Consider the following 21,199-nt stretch of genomic DNA (forward strand, 5'->3'; position numbering starts at 1 on the left):
TCTATTAGAAACTGACAAATATACATGCATAGCTTGTTCCTGTGTGTATAATACTGTTCCATCAAATTATTATCTAGTCGTAATACAAATAAAATAGTTGAAATCATGAGTCAATCGAAGCTAGACCACCATGGAAAACCTGGAAGCACTGGACGGTCGTTTCGTCCTATAGTGGGACTCCTCAGCAGTGCGCATCCACGATCCCATCTGCGGAATTCGACCCAGGGCCTTTAGTCTCGCGCGCAAACGCTTAGCCTATTGGACCACTGAGCCGGCCGGCATCCAGTGGTATTAATGTCTAACATTAACCAGTCCACGAAATTGCGCGAACATCTGCTCACTAGTGACTGACTTCAAGAGGCATTTCCTGGAGTTCTAGTGAGAAGCCGTTACTAGTGAAGACCAACCAGATCTGTTATGCGATATCAGCTCACTGAAGACAATCGTGTACGGTGGCGCAATTTCTTCGATTAGTTGAAGTTGGACATTAATACTGTTGGATGCCGACCAGATCAGTGGCTCAATGGTTAAGTGCTCGCGCGCAAGACTGATAGGTACTCGCGAGGCGGGATCATGGATGCGCACTGTCTCATACTAGGACGAAACGACTGTCTAGTGCTTTCAAGTTTTCCATGGTGTTCTAGCTTCAATTTACTCATAATTTCAACTAGTGAAATTTCTAAAATCTCCACAAAACTCCTTCTGACAAATAAAATAAACAAAAATTATATTTCTCATTATTATATCAACATATAAACACATACACACAAACAATGTGTCAACTCAAATAATAATAAAATAAATCAAAACAATATAACTGAAAATAAAAATAAACTGGAAAACTTGTACAAACAAACATCTGAAAAGAACTTTCAATAGATTTAAACTCAAATTAATCCGAGTATGTAACTAAAACTGTAATATTTTGTGTATGTTTCCGTGTGTGTGTGTGTGTGTGCTTGTGTGCATATGTGTAAATGGTACTTGAATAATAGATTGATGGGATATAATCGTCAGAATCATATAAATTATAAATATGTATATACTTAATCATAAATATATATCATAAATAATAGATAAATTATTACCTTGGCAGCAATTTGTGTTCGAATTAGTTGATTCAAATTCTATATTATTTGGTAAATATGTTAATTTATTAATAAAACAAAAAAATTATTATTTTTTTTTAAAAACAAAAAGGAAGAGAAAAGAATTGAGTCACTTATTGAATGAAATGAACTAGATAATTTCTAAATACATTGAAGAAAAAACAAAACTGTTGCTAATTAAAAGAAATCAATATTTTTTTATAGCATAGTTTTCATTATCCTGGTTATTAACTTATCATCAATTAGATTTTAATAGATAAGAACTTTTCAGTAGTTGAAATCATGAGTCAATTTAAGCAGGACCACCATGAAAAACCTGGGAGCACTGAACGGCTGTTTCGTCCTATTGCGGGACTCCTCAGCAGTGCGCATCCACGATACCTCCCCCCGCGGGATTCGAATCCAGGAAATATCAGTCTCGCACCAGGAGGTTAACCACTAGACCACTGCGCTTTTCGACATCCAACTGTGTTAATGTCTTACTTCAAGCAATTCACGGAATTGCGCCACTGTCACCATTGTCTTCAGTGAGTTGATATTTCACAACAGATCTGGATGAACTCCACTGGCCACGGCTTCTCACTAGAACTCCAGGAGTGTCACTTGAATTCAGTCACTAGTGAACAGATGATTATTATCAGGAAGGGTTTTGTGGAGATTTTAGTAATTTTAGTAGTTGAAATCATGAGTCAATTGAAGTTAGACATTAACATCGTTGGATGCCAGCTCAGTGGTCTAATGGTTAAGCGCTGGCGTTTGAGACGGATAGGTCCTGGGCTAGAATCTCGTGGAGGCAGATTCGTGGATGCGCACTTCTGAGGAGTCCCATAGTAGGACGAAACGGCCGTCCAATGCTTTCAGGTTTTTCATGGTGGTCCTGCTACAATTGACTCATGATTTCAATTATTGAAATTACTAGCATCTCCACAAAACTCTTCCTGAAGATAAGAACTTTTGTTTAAATTTGCTTGAATAGTTTCACAGTATTTGAATGCTGAGTTAATATGAGATATTAAAAGGGAAAAAAAGAAGATTTTACAAATACATTCATCGTTTTTATTATTTTGATACAGTTAAATGATCCAATTTGAGTAATTTCAATAATGAAACTTTTATCTCCAGTTTCTAGTCAATATCAGTAAAATAAACTTTAGGTAAAAAAAGGGAATTTATTTAAAATTTATATTGATGATATTGCTGATTCAATTGATCGTTTATGAGAAAAACAAAACCATTTACTGAAATTATCCATTTAAACTAAATAGTTTCCCTCTCATGTAAAAATTAGTAATTTCGATGGTTGAGATCATGAATCGATTGAATATAGACCATCATGGAAAAAATGGAAGCACTAGATAGTCGTTTCATCCTATTGTGGGACTGTTCACCAGTGTGCATCCACGATCCTGTCTAGTCAGTTTCGAAGCTAGAACCAGTCGGTCTTGCACGCTCATATTTAATCTCTAGACCATTGAGCCGACATGTCTAACTTCAATTAATCCACGAAATTGGGCCGCCGTCGACCATTGTCTTCAGTGAGTTACTATCTCACATTAACGCAATAACATCGTTGGATGCCAACCAGCTCAGTCGTCTAGTAGTTAGGCATTCGTGCACGAAACTGACAAGTCCTCGGTTAGAACCTCGCGGGGGGCTGGATCACAGATGAGCACTGCTGAGGAGTCCCATAGTATGACGAAACGGCCGTCCAATGCTTTCAGGTTTTCCATGGTGGTCTATCTTCAACTGACTCATGATCTCAACCATTGAAATCACTATATATCCACAAAAACCTTTCTAATATTAATAATCAGTAATAGAATTTTTTTTGGATTATTATTACGGATCTAAAGTCTGAGATATTTTGTTGATTATCAAATAACATTTAAGTCAAATTCTCCAATTTAATGATTTTGGTCTAAATAATAGTTTGTACTAATAACAGGATTATTTTATCATTTAATTACTACATATAATCACATAACTTAATAAGTTAATGACATTTAAAATGAATAATTTTTTTGTTTGATTAGGATGATAGTGAAGTGTAAGAATGTTAGAAAGAGAATTACTTTGATAACATCTATTAGTGAATAGTAAAATACAGATAGTAGATAAGGACTATTATCTCAATTGTTTCTTATATAGATACTATGAAGAAATACATTTTTTTTCTCAACAAGTCGGACTTATCAAGAATTCAGTATATGGAAATTACAAGAATGTAATGAGAAGAGAAAAAGTTATTATTGATCAAAATGATACCTGTTTACACTCAAGTAAATTGTTTGAAATGAAAATTGATGATATGAAGACAATATGAACACAATGATAATATAGAGTAGTATGTTTATAACGTATTTTTCATTGAAAACTATATAGAAAGTAACACATTTCAATAATTACGATTGCATCATATAGAATACAGCCCGAGGATTTTATTCTCATTCGCGAATGTTTAACCTGTAGACCACTGAGTCAGCATATATGTGTTTATGCTGTTAAGTTTAATCCGTTGGTGGTCTTGTATGATCAGCATCCATTGCCTGTAGTTAAATAACTCGCACTCGACATGATCGAATCTCACGATCTTTCAGTGTTGGTTATGTAGTTGGATGTAGTTGGCAGAAAAACTTCACTAGTGTCGCACCCTTGCTATCTTGAGGGAACTGATATCCCCAATGGGGTTTGAACTCACATCACTCATAAGTCACGGTTTGAATAGCTACCACCAAGCTTTGCAAGAGGTTTACGGACCTTCTGTATATCTGAGATATTTACACTTGATTACCATCAAAAAGCAACATCGCTTTTCCTGATATTATGTTCTGATAATATATACTTCAACATTACTATAAACGTCTACCATAATATATATATCCGAAACATCGATGAATTTTTATCAATCAAACCATTCAACTCCGAGAATGTAATACCATGAAAAGAGTCCACTGTATATGTAAAACTGCTCCATCATGTCAAAGCAAATCAAATGTCAACTGGTAATGAAAAGTCCTTGTGAACAAACAGTTATTGAAAAGTTGTAGTGATGTGCTGTAATAGAGTATGAATTAATTCTGTTAGTTAGGCATTCATCCCATTGGACGTATGCAGCTGCGATATCCTCCAAGCGTTCATATTATTCAATGCCATCTAATCATGTTTATTTGCGTATTCGCCATATCTTTTATATAAGCGTGTTATTTCATAAGAAAAAAGAAAGCTATTCTTTTGGTTGTTGGTTTTGTTATTGATTTGGAGTCATTTAGTCACGCGTGTCCACAATATTACTTTGTGAGAAACCACCACTTGGCTACATATCGCATCACTGTATATCAATGATTGATCAGTAATTTTTTTCTTTCATTTCAACAATAAAAAAATTGTTCATCAAATCTCACTCCATAAAATTTAGACATCGATTATTCATAAATAAAATTGAATATACCTTGATAACAATTATTACCTTTTAGAAAATAGGATCATACTAATTTAATATCAAAATCATTCACCTAAGCTACAAATCTTCTCCACCACCTCAACATTGAAATATTGTTTACCTTTGATATATCTCTTGTATATTGATTGATATCATAAACCGATCGATGCTAAACCACCATTGAAAACCTGGAAGCACTGGACGGCCGTTCCGTTCTATTGTGGGGCTCCTCAGCAGTGCGCATCCACGATCCCACCCCCCGCAAGATTCGAACCCAGGGCCTTCAGCCTTGCGCCCAAACTGTTAACCTACTGGATCACTGAGCCTGCATCAAATGGTGTATATTTACTGACTGTTTCATGTTATTTAAAAATGTTGATTTAATGATAGTTACGTTTATGTTATTGATGGAGTTTTGTTCTCTGAGTTGGATGGTTTGATTGTGGAGCTTTCATCGTTCATCTGAACTACAACATCAGCACAAACTTCAGATAGAAGTGAAGCGTTCAAATTTCTCCACATGTGATGAAAGCTCTATGACCAAATCATCCACCCCAGAGAACAAAACTATCAAAATCATCCACTTGAGCTATAAATCTTCTCCACTACCTTTATGTTAAATAACCTTTTTAATTATAACTACAAGAAATCATAATTAAAGTATATTAAATAAACTAATCATTATTTAATAAGAATAAAAATTGTTTACAGAAAAATCCTACTTAAAGAGGTCATCTGAAATTGTGAATATAAGACTTAATAGTAATAATGATAATAATAATAATAGCTTGTATGAATATCAAAAGTTTAATGAAATACAAGTTTTCAATAAAAGAAAAATGCTGCGTATTCATAATTTACCATTGGATTGATTGGTTTATCTCAGTTCTATGAATATGAAATCAGTATTATACAGGAATAACATTAATAACAATAATAATAATAATAATATAAGGTAAGGGAAGTGATAATTATTGATAATTAAAATAACCCATAGTGTCAATGAATAAGAAAAAGAGAATTCATTAAAGAAAAATTTGTTCTCTCGACAAAATCATTTACTTGAATTGTACATTTGTATTTATATAGTTATATATGGAAAATTTATGTCTATAGAAGGATAGAAAAGATTGCATCATAAATGAGGTTACATACCAATCAAGGCGTAAGGAAGTAAATAATTTATCGGTCAGTTAATTGTTGAACAATTTATTCCCAGTTTGACCTTTCAATCGTATATTTAATCAAATATGTTACATATTTACTTAATGAGATATTTTTAAATCATTATTTACATTAATTCAGGTGACCAATCAAAATATTTATTCATTGTAACTAGTTTATTTTTTCCATCCGATAAGTTTTCTAATCAATATAAAAAAGTCAATAGTTGAAATCATGTATCACCATCATGGAAACCTGAAAGCACTGGACGACCGTTTCCTCCTATTGTGGGACTCCTCAGCAGTGCCCATCCATGATCCCGCCCCGTGAGATTCGAACCGAGGACCTATCAGTCTCGCACGCGAGCGCTTGAACATTGGACCACTGATCCGGCATCCAACGGCGTTACGGTGTACGGTGGCGCAATTTCTTTGATTGGTTGAAGTTAGACATTAACACTGTTGGATGCCGACCAGCTCAGTGGTCTAATGGTTAAGCGTTCGCGCGCGAGACTGATAGGTCCCCACGAGGCAGGATCGTGGACGCGCACCACTGAGGAGGCCCACAATAGGACGAAACGACCGTCTAATGCTTCCAGGCTTTCCATGGTGGTCTAGCTTTATATAACTCATGATCTCAACTATTACAATTACTACAATCTTCACAAAACCTCTCCTCATTTGCGAAGATTGTTGAATTTTATAGCTAAATATATATAGTGTAGATATATGGTTTGTGTGTGCTACTTATGTTTTTAGTCGTATGTAACACCAGTTGTAAGTGAAATGTCTGAGAGCAAGTGGTTGAGAAACTTGAAATGAAAAGAAGAGGAAAGTAAATTGAAAGCTATCAAGATAATAACAGTAATGAAGGAATAATGAAGCTTGTGAGAGAAAATTTAAAGATGTGAAAATAATATATTGGATGTATGATTTTCACATTTTACTAAACCACCGTGTGATTGTTCATTAAACAATAAATTGGTTTTCTCCACCTGAGTTCTTGTTCACTATGGATATGCAATGCAGCATACCAGAACAAAATGGGTTCTCAACATTTCGTGCTGCTTAGTGGTTGTTTAACTAAGATCAGTCCGTAATATAAGCCATAATTGATAATAAAGTGAGCAAATCAAACCAAAAATTATAATAGTTGATAAAACCATATACTATTCTTGTAATGATGTGTACATCTCTGGTCTAAGTCCATTACGTAGACATAATCACTATCCGAAAGCTTAAGATATCATGACTTTACATCTGTTGTAGTGATTCATTGACCAAATATTGAGTTTTGGTATTGTTTTATGATTTTCAATAATTGGTTTTATGTTTAGTTTCCATCAATTGTAACGAAAGACACTGAGGTAGGATTTCGTTGTGAATATAAACGCTAAAATGTAGGTACATCCAACTAATGAGTCTCAAGTAAAACGAAATGAGTACCTTGGGTTCTACCGCTGATCACAATTCTAATACAAAATATTCATCTTAAACTTAGCTGATACTACTGGATAAAGGTAGGCTGGATTATAATGTTGTACCTTCTGTCCCCTTTAATGTCTACTGTAAATTTCGCAGCTATTACATGGGGACGAATCCATTGTTTAACGAAAAATTTGAGTTTGGATAAATTTTGAATTCTCAACTAGTTCTCATGTATATGTCGAAGTTTTATAAAATGACCGATTTAGTATTTTCCGCTCCGTTCACAAATTAGTTTCAAGTTTCCCTCTTATCTCTAGTCGATAAAATAGGCTAAATTCTGAACACCAAACATTCTTGTTTAATTATACAAGCATTAGTTATTAAATTACGGTATTACAAAATTGTTCTGATGACTAATAGTGCGAATTTTGTGAAAAGCATTTCAGATATCTGACCAACTAACTTCATTATCAAACTGAAATCTAAGGAAAATTCTTGATAGATCACAAAAAACTTGAAAAGATTTATCAGCGTGAACATATCATGATGAATCGATAAACAATCAAGGGATTTCTTTCGGGGAAAGAGTCACATTTAGATAATGAAATTACTAACCTGACTTGATGCAGGAACAAATAAGCCTTCGATATACATTTTGCTGATCATTTCCACTGTGAATAATAATGCAACCATCAAATCCAAGATAAAAGTAATATACATTAATACTGGAACTTGTCTAAATGTATCCGGTGTATTCATACTAACTGATGCCAGACTGATCATAGCAGCTGTTCGAAACATTATTCTATAAAGAAAATTTAGAAAATAAGGTCAAAGATTTGAAAGAGTAAGATGTTTTTTTTAATTTCAAATATATTCAAACATATAACTAAGAAGGAACGAATGAGGTGTACAACATATAACCGGTAACGATTTAACTCGATGCACGATGTTGACTAGTATATGAGTAGGTTTGAAGAAAGTCCAGGGGCCGTCAAACTAAGTGATTGCATCAATGAATCGCATCTATGAATTCGTTGACTATCAGACTGAACCACGTAGATAACTGAAGACTACCTAATTGGTTTCTGTGTGATTATCGTATCCAACAGTTTTCGGTGTTAGATGACATTGTTTAGAATAGGTCTTAATGGAGCAGGTGCTTCTACTACGTGTCTCTACTTAAGTCATGAGTTCTAAAACTATTTTATATGCCTTACTATGTGTACAGATTCATTTTCCACGAATCATAACGTATGCACCTAATATTTTTTACTTCCACTGAGACTGTTACTACCTCTACAACTCTGACGTATATTTTGGTATTTTTCATCTCGATGTGTTAATCTATAACATGAACTGATAAATATAAGTTCCAAGTTCTCAGTTAAATATGACTGACTAACTTAACAAATGAATGTGATAAAAATAATTTGTGGTACATGAAATAACGTTAAAATGAATGTATATATATAAGGTTGTAATTTGATTTACTCGACTACATGGGTAAATGCTTAGCACTTTTAGTAATTAACTAATTATATCAGAAGAGGTTTTGTGGAGATTGTAGTAATTTTAATGATTGAAATCATGAGCTAATTGAAGCTAGAACACTATAGAAAACTTTGAAGCACTGGACGGCCGTTTCGTCCCATGGTGGGACTCCTCAGCAGTGTGCATTCACGATCCCGCGCCTGTGAGATTCGAACCCAAGACCTATCAGTCAAGAGGCATTTTCTAGAGTTCTAGTGAAAAACCGTGACCATTGGAGATCAACAAGGTCTGTTGTGAGATATCAGCTCACTGAAGACAATGGTGTACGGTGGCGCAATTTCGTGGATTGGTTGAAGTTAGACATTAACTCCGCTGAATGCCGACCAGCTCACTGGTCTAAAGGTTTCAGTCTCGCGTGCGAGACTGATAGGTCCTCGAGAGGCGGTATCGTGTATGCGCACTAGTGAGGTTTTGAAGTCATTAACCATTCATATCCAGGTGGACATTTGCATAAAAATTTTCATTTGTGTCAAACTGAATACCATATTTCATATACAAATAAGAATACTATATCCAATTAATCATATCGTAAAGATATTAAGAACACTAACTTGAGTCAACGTACATGCACAGTGTCGAGGACATTTCGCCTAAGTTTATTCATAAACCACTTCATTTCACTTCATATTCTATCTACATGCTTGTTAGCATTCATGCGAATAAAAATGTAATGGCACATTTTTCATGATAATTGAGGGGAATAAAATTTATTTGACAAAATACTGAACTTGATCTCATATTTCATGCTGATTAACATGAATAAGTAATATTCATTTACCCACGTAAAAGCAGATTAAGCCTTTAAAGAATTCAGTTCTTTTTAATTAGTTCCATGAAAAACAAATGATATCTTTGAGCTATTTAAGCCATTAAATATTTTATTTCTTAAAGAGGTATCTATTAAATTTGATAACAATTTCCTAAATCAAAATTTTTTCTATCGATGCCCTCTTATGAACTAAAAATTCCTAGCTAATTAAAATACTTTTTTTATTGACTTTCCTATGGTTGTAATTCAGTGTCAACTCTGAACTGAGATGACTACCAACAGTTATTGTATATTTATTAATTTTTGTTGGTTATTGTAACTGTGTATGCTAGGTGTACTGTAGATCATTACACTGAACTGTGTGAATTGTATGTTTGTCTCTATTGTTATCAGAAATGAGGATTTAAGAAGATTATATAATATTTAAAACAAAATACGATATTCGACATTAATCTTTTATTCATTGATTATATAGCTTCATTTCATTACGTTTATACTGGCTGAATAAATATCTCATTTTAATAGTTGAATTCATGAGTCGATCTAAGCTGGGGCACCATTTTAAACCTGGAAGCAGTGGATGGCCGTTTTGTCCCAGTATGGGGCGCCTTAGCAGTGAGCATCCACAATTGAATCATGAATTCAACTATTAGAAATTACTACAATCTCTGCAAATCTCCATAATCTTTTGCACACTAGTAACAAGCCTCAAGATGGATTCCTTGGAGTTCTAATGAGAACCTGTGATCAATAGAGTTCGATTCGTGTCGGGTAGAGACAGTTATCCACCTCTGACAATAAATAAAGGATTGTGCGAGATCATGGATCGGCTGAAGTTAGACAGTAACACCATTAGATGCCAGCTCAGTTGTCTAAAGGCTTAACGTCCGAGCGTGAAACCAAAGATCTTTGGTTCAAGTCTCGTATGCAAGATCGTGGATGCTCATTCGTGAGTATTCCCATACTAGTACGAGACAACCTTCCAGTTCTTACAGCTTTTCAGTGATATTCTGGCTTAGATCAACTCATGAATTCAACTATTAAACTTATTACAATCTCCATAAATCTTCATTCTGAAAATATTTCATTTACTAATATTTTCTTTTTTTTTTTGCTTTTTACATAAACGAGCTAGTCTACTTATCCTAAAAGGAGAGGGAGATAAAATAAATAGATAGAAAGAAAAATAGAAACCGTTTTTCTCATTCATACATCTATTTACCTTTATTCTGATTGGATTATTGGACTGATGAGAATAAAATAATCAATGAGAATTTCAGACTAGCTATCTAAACATTTAGAATAATCTTGGTTTTTATTTTTAATATTTAATTCTTCTTATAACTGTCATATTTTGTATTCATTTTTAAGAAAAATGTATGAAATATGATTATAGATTATTAACATTAAAATATAGGTGTAATTTATAAACTTTTGTCGGTATAGGGGGTTGTGGAGATTATTAAGTTTTTGATTGACATCATGAACCGGTTGATGTCAGATCACCGTTGGAAACCTGGAAACACAGGACGACCGTTTCGTCCCATTTTGGGACTTCTCAGCAGTGCGCATCCACGGTCCCACTCGCGAGATTCAAACCCAGGGCTTTCAATCTCGCGCGCGATCGCTTGACCTACTGGATGCCGGCTCAGTGGTTCAATAGGTTAAGTGTTCACGCGCGAGACTGAAGGCTATGGGTTTGAGTAATTAAATTTTCATTTATAGTTCTGCATTTATTTTTAACCCTGAATAAGAGATCAGTCAACTAGAAATAGCGTCGGCTGCAACCTTAACATGATTCAGTATTTAAGTCAATTTTGATTGTTCTCATTATTGTATTCATTTCTAGTAATCAAATTAACATACAACTCTAGCCACTTCAGACCGTTTGATTCATATATAGTATGTATATATTTGTTCTCAGTAAATTTCCTTTAAGATTTATTACTGTAATTTACATTTATACCTAGGTATTTGAGTATAAAACTAACATTGATTTCAGGGATTGCTTCTGATTTTCAAAGGACTGATTAATTAAAAAGACTTATTTTCTTTTACAATTATAAACTGATATTTATTTCATAATCATTAAAAGCAGGTAGATCATTTTAGGCTGAAATTCATCATCTTTATACATGTTCAAGTTAACAACGAATAATTTGTTTATTGTTCATATCACAAGAGTATGGCCTTTATGAAATAAGTTGAATATTTTACTCCTTGATTTAGACTGCTCAGATGCTATGATTTCACAATGCTAATTTTAAAAAGTTTGTATTATTCGATATATATTATCTGTTCTATTCCTCTCTTTTAGATAATTATGAATTAGTTTTAAAATAAATAAGCTCAATGGAAAGTGAGTTAGCGCTGAAGTTACACGACTATAATTTCGATTAATCGAATATAGTTTAAGAGAATGCAAAGTTTAAACTGTTGAAAGTGTGTACTATGAAAGAGTCATAGAATTTCCAGACTTATTTTCTAAGTACTCCAATTTCACGATAACTTGTTTGAGTGTTATCAACTGGTATCAAAAGAATGATTTTTCAAACCAATGACCAGGAGCTACATAAACTAACCTTATAAGAAACGTTGGAACAAATCAACCGACACAATTTAATATTTAAAATAAGTTAGTTCTGATTATTCCAACAATATGACGATTGTTTATATTGTGGCTACACTCTCTTTCCACTATTTGAAAGCCATTAATTCAGTCAGGATACAGGATGATTCCTGGCAAGTTATTACATGCAATAAATAGACAGATGTTCTTTTCGCCTCAGTTATTGAGGACTCCGCCCGGAGCCCCTCTTGAGTTACAGCCAATCTCAAGCCCGTATAAAGAAGGAGGGTTGGGCATGGGGTTAGTGACCCCATTCCGTAGAAAATTAACTCGCTAAAAAAGAACGCTATTGAGATTCCTCAGTACAATATAAGTCTGTGATGTGTACTTCCTTTGTGCTATGGGATGTCATGCTAGGATCTTGATGATTAGTCTGGTATTTTCATCCTAACTTTGTTATTAATTATGAATCCTAAAAAACACAATAAATCATTCGATTTCATTTTATTACAGTAAGAGTTTCGTTTTATAGTTTTCTTTTTTATTCAGATTAAATAATAATAAATTAACCTTGTAACTTGAGGGCATAGCATATTAGGCCTACTTAATGTTATTAGGGCCACATTAAACAACCTTAGAATCACATGTAAATTTCGCCTGGTCTGATAGTAATGAGATTTTGTAAATCTAAGCTTGAATAGTTAAGAACATTATAAGATATTTACTGTAATATACATATTTCGTCATAAACAGTTCATAAACATAACTAAATATTTATCGTACTGACCAAATTAATCTTTTTTCCACAAAAATAATTATACGGAGACATTGCATAGTGTACAAGGAGTTATCTTTTTTATTCTGAGATGCCTAAATTATTATAGTTTAAAAAGACAACTGAAAGTTTCTTTCGTTCGGCTCATTTCCTCTATATATAATAGTTCAAATCATTCAATAATAATAATAGTAATGATGATAATAATAGTTTTATTTAGCATCATAGAGCATTATAGAATTATCAACACATAATCTCGGATATTTCGAAAAATATCTACTTGCTGATATTTTTTTGACCAAAAAGCAGTAATATTTGAGAATGGGGATGTGTGGAGATAATAGTAATTTAACAATTAAATTCATCAGTCGATCTAAGCTAGATCACCATTGAAAACCGTCTAGTGCTTCTAGGTTTTTCAAATAAAGCCATAACAAACATAGATGCAGAATAATATGAATTCTTATTAGACCATCATGGCAGTCTAGCTTCAAGTGACTCATGAATTCAACTATAAATTTACTCGAATTTCCACAAAATACCTGTTCATAATAATAATCATATGCTCACTAGTTAGTTTCCAAGAGTTATTTTCTGGAATCCTAGTGAGAAACAGTGACCAGTGGAGTTCAACCGGGTGAGTTGTGAGATAGTAACTCACTGATGACAGTGGTGGATGTGTCGCCCAATTTCATGGATTAATTGAAGTTAGACATTAACACCGTTGGACGCCGACCAGCTCATTGGTCTAGAAGTTAAGCGCTCGTGCACGAGACTGATAGGTTTTTGCTAAGCGGGATCGTGGATGCGCACTGATGAGGAGTCCCATGCTAGAACAAAACAGCTGTTTAGTGCTTCCAGGTTTTCCATGGTTACCTATCGTCAGTTGGCTCATAATTTCAGCTATAATATGAATTCATTATATTTCGTGGTTTCTCATCAATTGCTTACAACCATATATGTATTGAAAGTTAACATTGTAAACAGCTGATAAAAAACCACGATATATAATCAATTCATATTATTCTGCATCCATGTTTGTTCTGACTTTATTTAAACTCATAAAAGGAACCAAGTGTATGAAATTCTGGGTTTTCACTGATGATCTAGTTTAGATGGACTCATAAATTCAACAATTGTATATATTAACAGTTCCATATTCCAATGGTTGAGATCATCAATCAGTTGAAGCTAGACCACCATGGAAAACCTGTAAGCACTGGACGGCCATTTCGTCCTATTGTGGGACTCCTCAGCATATGTCCGTTAGTTTTTATACAAGTAATTGCATAGTAATATTTTTAAAAAATATTATCAATATGATTTTAACTGAATGTTGATACTATTTGATTGTCGTTAAATGAAAAAAGAAACAATTCCTATTCTCTTACATAAATAAAGACAAATTCAATGTTTTCAATGACGTATTTGCTTAGATTATTTATATCTTTACTTTCGACTGTTTTTTCTATAAATTTTTATAGAATTTCATACCTTTTCAGCATTTGTTGGATGTAAACATACGAATAATGAAAAAATTCTATTGTTTATTTATTATTTTTTTCGGTGGGACTGTAATTTATGAACGACCTTTGAACGATGCTGAAGTGACCATGAGAGTGGATACCTACTGATTAAAATTAAATAAGGATTATAAAGCAGTTCGAATTCTCATTTACAATTGATGGTTAGGGTTTAAAAAAAAATTAGATTTCAGGGTTTTCATCACGAACTACCATCAGCTACAATGTTAAAACTCTATTTAGACAAATCTATGAAGTTCGCGCCAGAAATTCGTGACTCATTATCTTGTATCTGATTGGTTCGTTCATAAATTATAGCGTGGCCTTTTATGAAAATAATATTTTATCATTATCTAATTCCAATTGATCGAACATTGAACATTAGAGAGGATTGAACACTTGTTTTAACTGTTCAACAGTATATATCCAAAAAGCCTAGAGAAGAGTTTTAAGATTTTGCATGATATTGAAAACAAAAATGTTTTACCTTCATGATTTAATAAATTAAAATTTTATTATAATAATAATACACAGTCACAATACTATCAATGTTAAATAAAACGAAATATAATTCTCAAGCGTCCATATTTATTCTTGTCGGTAGAATTCAAGAATAAATTTGACTATTCTATGTCGATATATAATGCTCCATGAAGGTATGTATGAAAACGGATCACAATAGCAAGATTAATAAATTTCTAGATTGCGGCTGTTTTTAATGTAATGAACTGGAGTTTCAGTGTTAACATTAACATCATGATAATGACATACATGTTTTATAAGTTACAAACAAAGTAAAACGAATGTTTTGAACTTAAGTACTAGCTACATTCTGAAAATAAAACTAAATAATGATGCTTATGTCATGAATTACATTTCTATCAATTGAAAATGACCTACGTTTCGGTTGTACAGACGGTCAGAAATTACATAAATAATCAGTAACTAGTAACCGACATAATGATGGTCAACTTCTTAGTCCTAATCAAAGTTTAACAATTAAGGGAATTATGGGGAGCCATAAAAGTCACATGTAGTTTAAGTAGATTTATGATAGTGTTTTGACTTTGACCGCCGATTATGCATGCTCAGATTTCACAGGTAGAGCCAGTTTCCTCAAAATCATAAATATACCTTATAGATGTAAACGATGGTCCAAATCTTCTAAAAAGTTGTATCTAACCAACTAATACTAAGATAATTTATTAACGATCTGGCACTTGTAAGAGTTTAATCAATTTGTGGTATTTTATATCAGCACAGAGAAAAGTGAGATACAATAGCAAGAAAAAATCAACGGTAATGGAACAATGAAATCGACAGATTTAAAAATCAAGTATATTTTATGCAGTTCCACTCGTATTTTACCTCGTTCACATCTTATAATCATCGTACAAGTATGTCATATATCTATCAACTTAGATATTTTTAATACTCCTTAGTTTAATATTCAGATATATCGTCAATGATGAGTAAACCGAAAATTCTTATTTTGATATTTATTAAACATGAACGAAGAAACTTCTTTTCAACTAGTTTTTCATCATGATTCTACACTTATATATATGATTTGCAACAGTGGAATATTCATCGTGTAGTTGCATTGCTTATATAATGCCACAGTGATCATAAATCCATATTAAGTGATTGAAAGAAAGGGTATCATAATAATCAAAGTGTATTTGCAAATTCAACTGCCTATCACACAGCGAAACGTCATCCGTCTTGACTGAGCAGGAGACAGGTAAGAGTTATCAAGAGATCTATTCTTGCTCACTTGATGGAAACTATACATGTCACGACTTGAATAAAACTTTTAATTTTGTCCACCATATTCCATCAACTTTACCACACAGTTTACGAGTTTGCTACAAATGACTGAAGCTGTCGGAATTCATGTTAACAAACCTAACTTTTGCATTTAAAAGAAGCTCGTACAACCACTCTCACTACTTTGGCTATCGGTATAGAAGTGAGTTTTATCTGAAATTTGATCAAACCTTTTCATTCAAAATATTCAGAAATTTCTCTCATTTCTTCCACTTTCGCATTTTAATATATTCTTAAAGTCCGTCTCTTGGTTCTTACATAACTACTAACCATTCATCAAACTGTTTTGGTGGTACTTTTTATTTGTTATGCTATGCAGTAACTATTTAATTTTCCGAATAACTACTTTGATAATTGTAATCTTTATTTCAGTTATTGAATATTATTTTATAGTCGTTGTATATATACTTATGATGAGAAATTAATTGAAAAGAAATTTCCTTATTCTAATCGTTCATTTTAACTAAAGTATGGGAATACTTTGACTTGATTACCACTACTCTACTTCGACTAATATAGACATATGAGTCGTACAGTAGCCTAGAGGTAACAATGAACATTTCAACCAAATAAACTTATAGAAATGCATATAGCTTTTATTCGAACAATAAAATAAGAATCCGAAATAACTTGGTCACCTTAAAATGGTGAAACGATGTAGACTAGACTGAAAGTTGATCTTATGACTCGCAGCAGTTCAGTCATAAATAAATTAAATAAATATTTCCTTTTACTTCAGTAATAAAATGAAGCATGAAACTGTAAACAAAATAAACTTATTTGTATGAAACGTTCAATAAATATTATGAGAAAAAGAAGTGTAATGGGTATTTTCAAGCCCACAGTTTTCTAGACATTATCTGCTAGTATAACTATATTTTTGGCATCCCAGAGGAATATTGAACAGAAACTGTTTTGTTATTTGTCTTCAGAAGACTTAAAAATCTATCTGGGTATTGTTATAATAATATAATGTTTTAAAACCTTCGAGAAACTTCAGATCTTTAAACCGTAAATATTTTTCCTATATGTGTTCACAAAACATGAAGATCATGATAGATTTTGTAATAAATTGTTGACTAGTTCATTACTTTAATCAACTCAAGTACACCTAAAGACGGATAAGGTCAGGATAAATATCCAGTTTTGTGAAATGTGTTTAGTTGAAAATTTCAAAATAAAATGACACCAAAGAAAATTATTCAACGGATAAATCACAATTGGAACTTAGTTAGTGTTCACGTCCTTTTCCTTGGACTTTTGGATACGCGACTCATAATCCTTAATCCATGACACCTGTGGTAATGATTTTTATTCGAGTGCGCCCATAACCTAATAAGTTGCGATTTCTTTTAAACTTGACATCCTACCTAGCCTAGAATTCCGAACCTGAATATTGGTCATGGCACAATAAACATTATGTGTGTATCTAAACCTGGTCTTACCAAGTCTGTTGTCCCTTATTACCGGTCGTACAGGTAATAAGCAAATACAAATGTAAGTAAAATGTGTTCTTTAAAACCTTTATGTTATATTGAGTTGACAAATGTCTATGAAACTTCGGCAAAGTTTTCATAGTAATCAGGTTTATGTTATGCGACAACCTGTTTTTCTATTTTCGCTTTTCAGACAACAGAGGTGTTATTCCTAAATTGAACAAGAAGTCATGATTTTTTGTAGAATACATAAAGCAGAAAATAACTTAACCGCGACGTAAGCTTCATCAAAGTAAATCTATCATCTCCCTAAAAAATGTTTTATAACGACATGGTTCTCTACAAATCCTAGTTGAGACATCTGCCCGAAGTTATGGTCAGTAATATGTTTTCGTGAATCTGAACGCTTTAGGTGTCAAATGGATCGCGAAGAGTTACAGATCAAAATAAAAATTTTATACAAAGATAAACAGGGACTAATAAATGTCTGACAGTAATTTTTGTACATCAGCAAAATTATATATGAGTTTCTCTTGCTGATCACCCTAGCTAAACCTAAAATATTTCTTAAGAGTAACGCCGTAAAACATAACAGCTACAGATAAACAAAAGCAACTATCTGTTTCTAAAATCTACAAACGCTTTCTTTATAAATAGGATGCGAATGGATGAGGACTTTTGGGCAGTCTCATTCTAGAACAGTGCAAGCGTCCAGTGCTTCCAGTTCTTAACAGTCATCCAGCTAAAATCGGTTCATGAGTTGGATAAAACTACAGACAAATTTATTTTGTATGTTTCCTGTTTTGGTAAGTAATAGTTGATAACTATAGGTAGACTTATTTCTGCACTCATTTGGCGATTAATCGGGAGAGTAGTTTACAGCAAACATTGTGTGTATGAAGGAACATTTCTTGAAAGTTTTGAGAGAGCTTAATAGTTAGCTGACGTGTAAAAATTAAAACTAATTAGTACTCCACGATAAATTCACCTGTATTGTTGCATATATGTAACTACATTAATTATACATCAGCTAAATACTTCAGAGCAGCACCACTCAACGTGATGATCATCTACCTAACTATCACTCAGAAGTGGTGTATAGATGAATGCACTATCCTTAAAGAATGCATAGTTCACACAACAGCATTTTTATCAGGTTTTGTTTGGTAAGAGTACTATACGTGACCAAAAGCTAACTTTGAACAAAACCTCATTCATGTATATCCATGTAGCCCTTAAACATTATATTTCGAATTATTTAGCAATCTACTAGAATAAACTAAAAGCTGATTGTTTATGAAGAAAAATCAAATATTGTATGGCTAATTTCACTCACAACATATAGCTGTTAAAATGATCAAAGCATTGTCTTAAAATAACAAGTCATAATAGAGAAACGTTTTGGTGTTCTTTCAATTATTCTATGTTAAAATAGGCAAAAGTAGTTGGGGGAGAACGAAGGCATAAGTTTATTAGAATAGTACAAAACAATCTGTGTGGAACAGGATTTCAACTGACCGAGATCTAACTTTATTAAATCCCATGTTATAATTTGGTTTGCTACGAACCAAGTTTGTCTAGATGTTACAAGGCGTAGACTTTATTTATTTTATAACAGCCTATATGTACATTTACTTCTTATAACTGGAAAAATAGAAATGACCACTGAATTTCGCTGGCCCATCAAAGTAAATATCTGAGACTCGCACAAGGTAATGCTTTTAGTTTTATGCGAATAACCCTTGACATTATATTCAGGGTGTTTTTTGAGCCAGTTTTTCATTCAGAAAGACCTGAAACATTCTTTATTGTCCTTAATGTTTTTTGCTATATATAATGGGCAGAAACATTTCAGGGTATGGGTGTGTGAACACGAAACGATTAATTATGAAGAATTATTTCTGCATAATTTCATTGTTGGAAATATCTTAGAAGAATTAATGAAACGGAATTCAAGTACGTATTCACCGAAACATATTTATTGACGGTGAACTGCCCTAATATATCAGTTTTTTCAGTTTTACACTGATGGTACCATCAGGTTACGAAATCATCAGTTGTTAAATGTTTGTAGGCTATCAGTCAATCTAGTATCTGGTTGGTAACTTAACATAAATTAGCCAAATATTCCCTGAAGTCACCTATTCTCACTTAGTTTTTTGAATAAAGTATAACAGTGTATCCGCTGCTTCATTGTCATAAAAACGCAAGCACCATAGTTCCATCAAAAGAAGTCGGTTTGTTTAACGACCTATGACAGTTTTATCCGACAGTCGTTAACGCAACAGAATTAACGATTAGCAAATATACCCATGAGGTGGCAGCTGGTGACTTCAGTCCAATTAAACAGCGTGGAGAATGCCGATACGCGCTTACTAAACGATGAAATACCTGCTGCTCTATAAATGGTAGTGCATTATCTAAACCGAGTCTATATTTCTGAAGTATAAATTACTCTTTGAAATATATCCAAGATATTAGCACATATATGCCACCGCGGAATATGATTTATGTGTTGTGTGGGTAACGTTTTTCATTGTGACTTGGTTGACGGGCTGGAGGCCTTTGTTAAAGCAGAGTGGCTATATATTAACATACCATACGTATGAAGCGCCTCATTCTCTAAATTGGTAAATAAATTCAAGACTCTCTATCTTCACCTACATGTTCAAAACTATCTATTAATTGGCCTTCAAACGTAGTCGATAGCTCTCACTGAACTTAGCTTTCACGCCATTAGCTACTCTCAAGTTGGGTGTACAATTAATTTTGGGGAAACTAGTGTTTATCTTAGGTTCAAACACATTTCACACAAATTCACAGAAAGATAAATTATCAATGAGTCATTCATTCCACGAGTGCATATTGTCTCTGTTCATCATTCTGCATCTCAACATAATTCATGTGATTTTGAGCCACTCACGTCAGTGACCACATACTAAATAAGTACCTGTATTACCAGTCAGCTTAGGCTAAATTCTGGTCCATTAGAGACTTAAATTCGATTAAATAATCAAATCAGATTATATAAATTAGATTTATGATAAATAAACACATATTACTTGGCCCATCTTGTATAAACCCATTCTTTGGATGTAGAATCTGAACCATCATCACCCGAAAAGTCTATACCAACAATATTTCCTTGAGTATCACGGGAATGACTAGCCTTCCTCTCTGAAAGGAACATGTTGTCCTCTTAAGACGGGTAGGCGCCTTTTGTTGTTGTATGATATAAGGAAATTTAGTTTGTTTTCTGAGTACGCAGTAACAGCGTAATAATAAAAATAATTGCAGGACTCAAGGACAACGTGAATTCATAGTTCAATTTACTAAATAGTGGTCACGTCAAAGGCTCCAAACTTCGCTTAGAATGTGTTTAAATAACCGTTGCATTTCACTATATTTTGGATGAAAAGCTTTAAAATTATAAAAAACATAGTCTCCATCTGATAGATTCAAGATGCTACTTTTAGTCAAACCAGTTTGTGAACCGGTTGTTGCTTCTGATGAAGAGACACTCATAGAAGTACAAAAAAATTACTGGGACGCAAAATTTGCTTGAATGTTTGTTTATGATTTCCTTTTTTTGCATATTTCGGTA

General features: G+C 33.1%; 1 protein-coding gene across 1 annotated transcript in view; it reads right to left on the minus strand.

Annotated features, from left to right (window-relative positions):
- Nucleotides 1–20,929, minus strand: part of MS3_00005828 (uncharacterized protein) — a 128,229-nt gene extending 107,300 nt beyond the window's left edge. Inside the window, exons 1-2 of the mRNA XM_035729481.2 lie at nt 20,658–20,929; nt 7,755–7,944 (exon numbers count right to left, since the gene is read on the minus strand). Of these exons, the coding sequence (XP_035586582.2) occupies nt 7,755–7,944; nt 20,658–20,785 (318 nt within the window). The 5' untranslated portion in view covers nt 20,786–20,929. The remainder of the gene's footprint in view (nt 1–7,754; nt 7,945–20,657) is intronic.
- Nucleotides 20,930–21,199: the final 270 nt, after the last annotated feature.

The sequence above is a fragment of the Schistosoma haematobium genome, chromosome 3 (genome assembly GCF_000699445.3).
Source record: "Schistosoma haematobium chromosome 3, whole genome shotgun sequence".
NCBI classification, from domain to species: domain Eukaryota; kingdom Metazoa; phylum Platyhelminthes; class Trematoda; order Strigeidida; family Schistosomatidae; genus Schistosoma; species Schistosoma haematobium.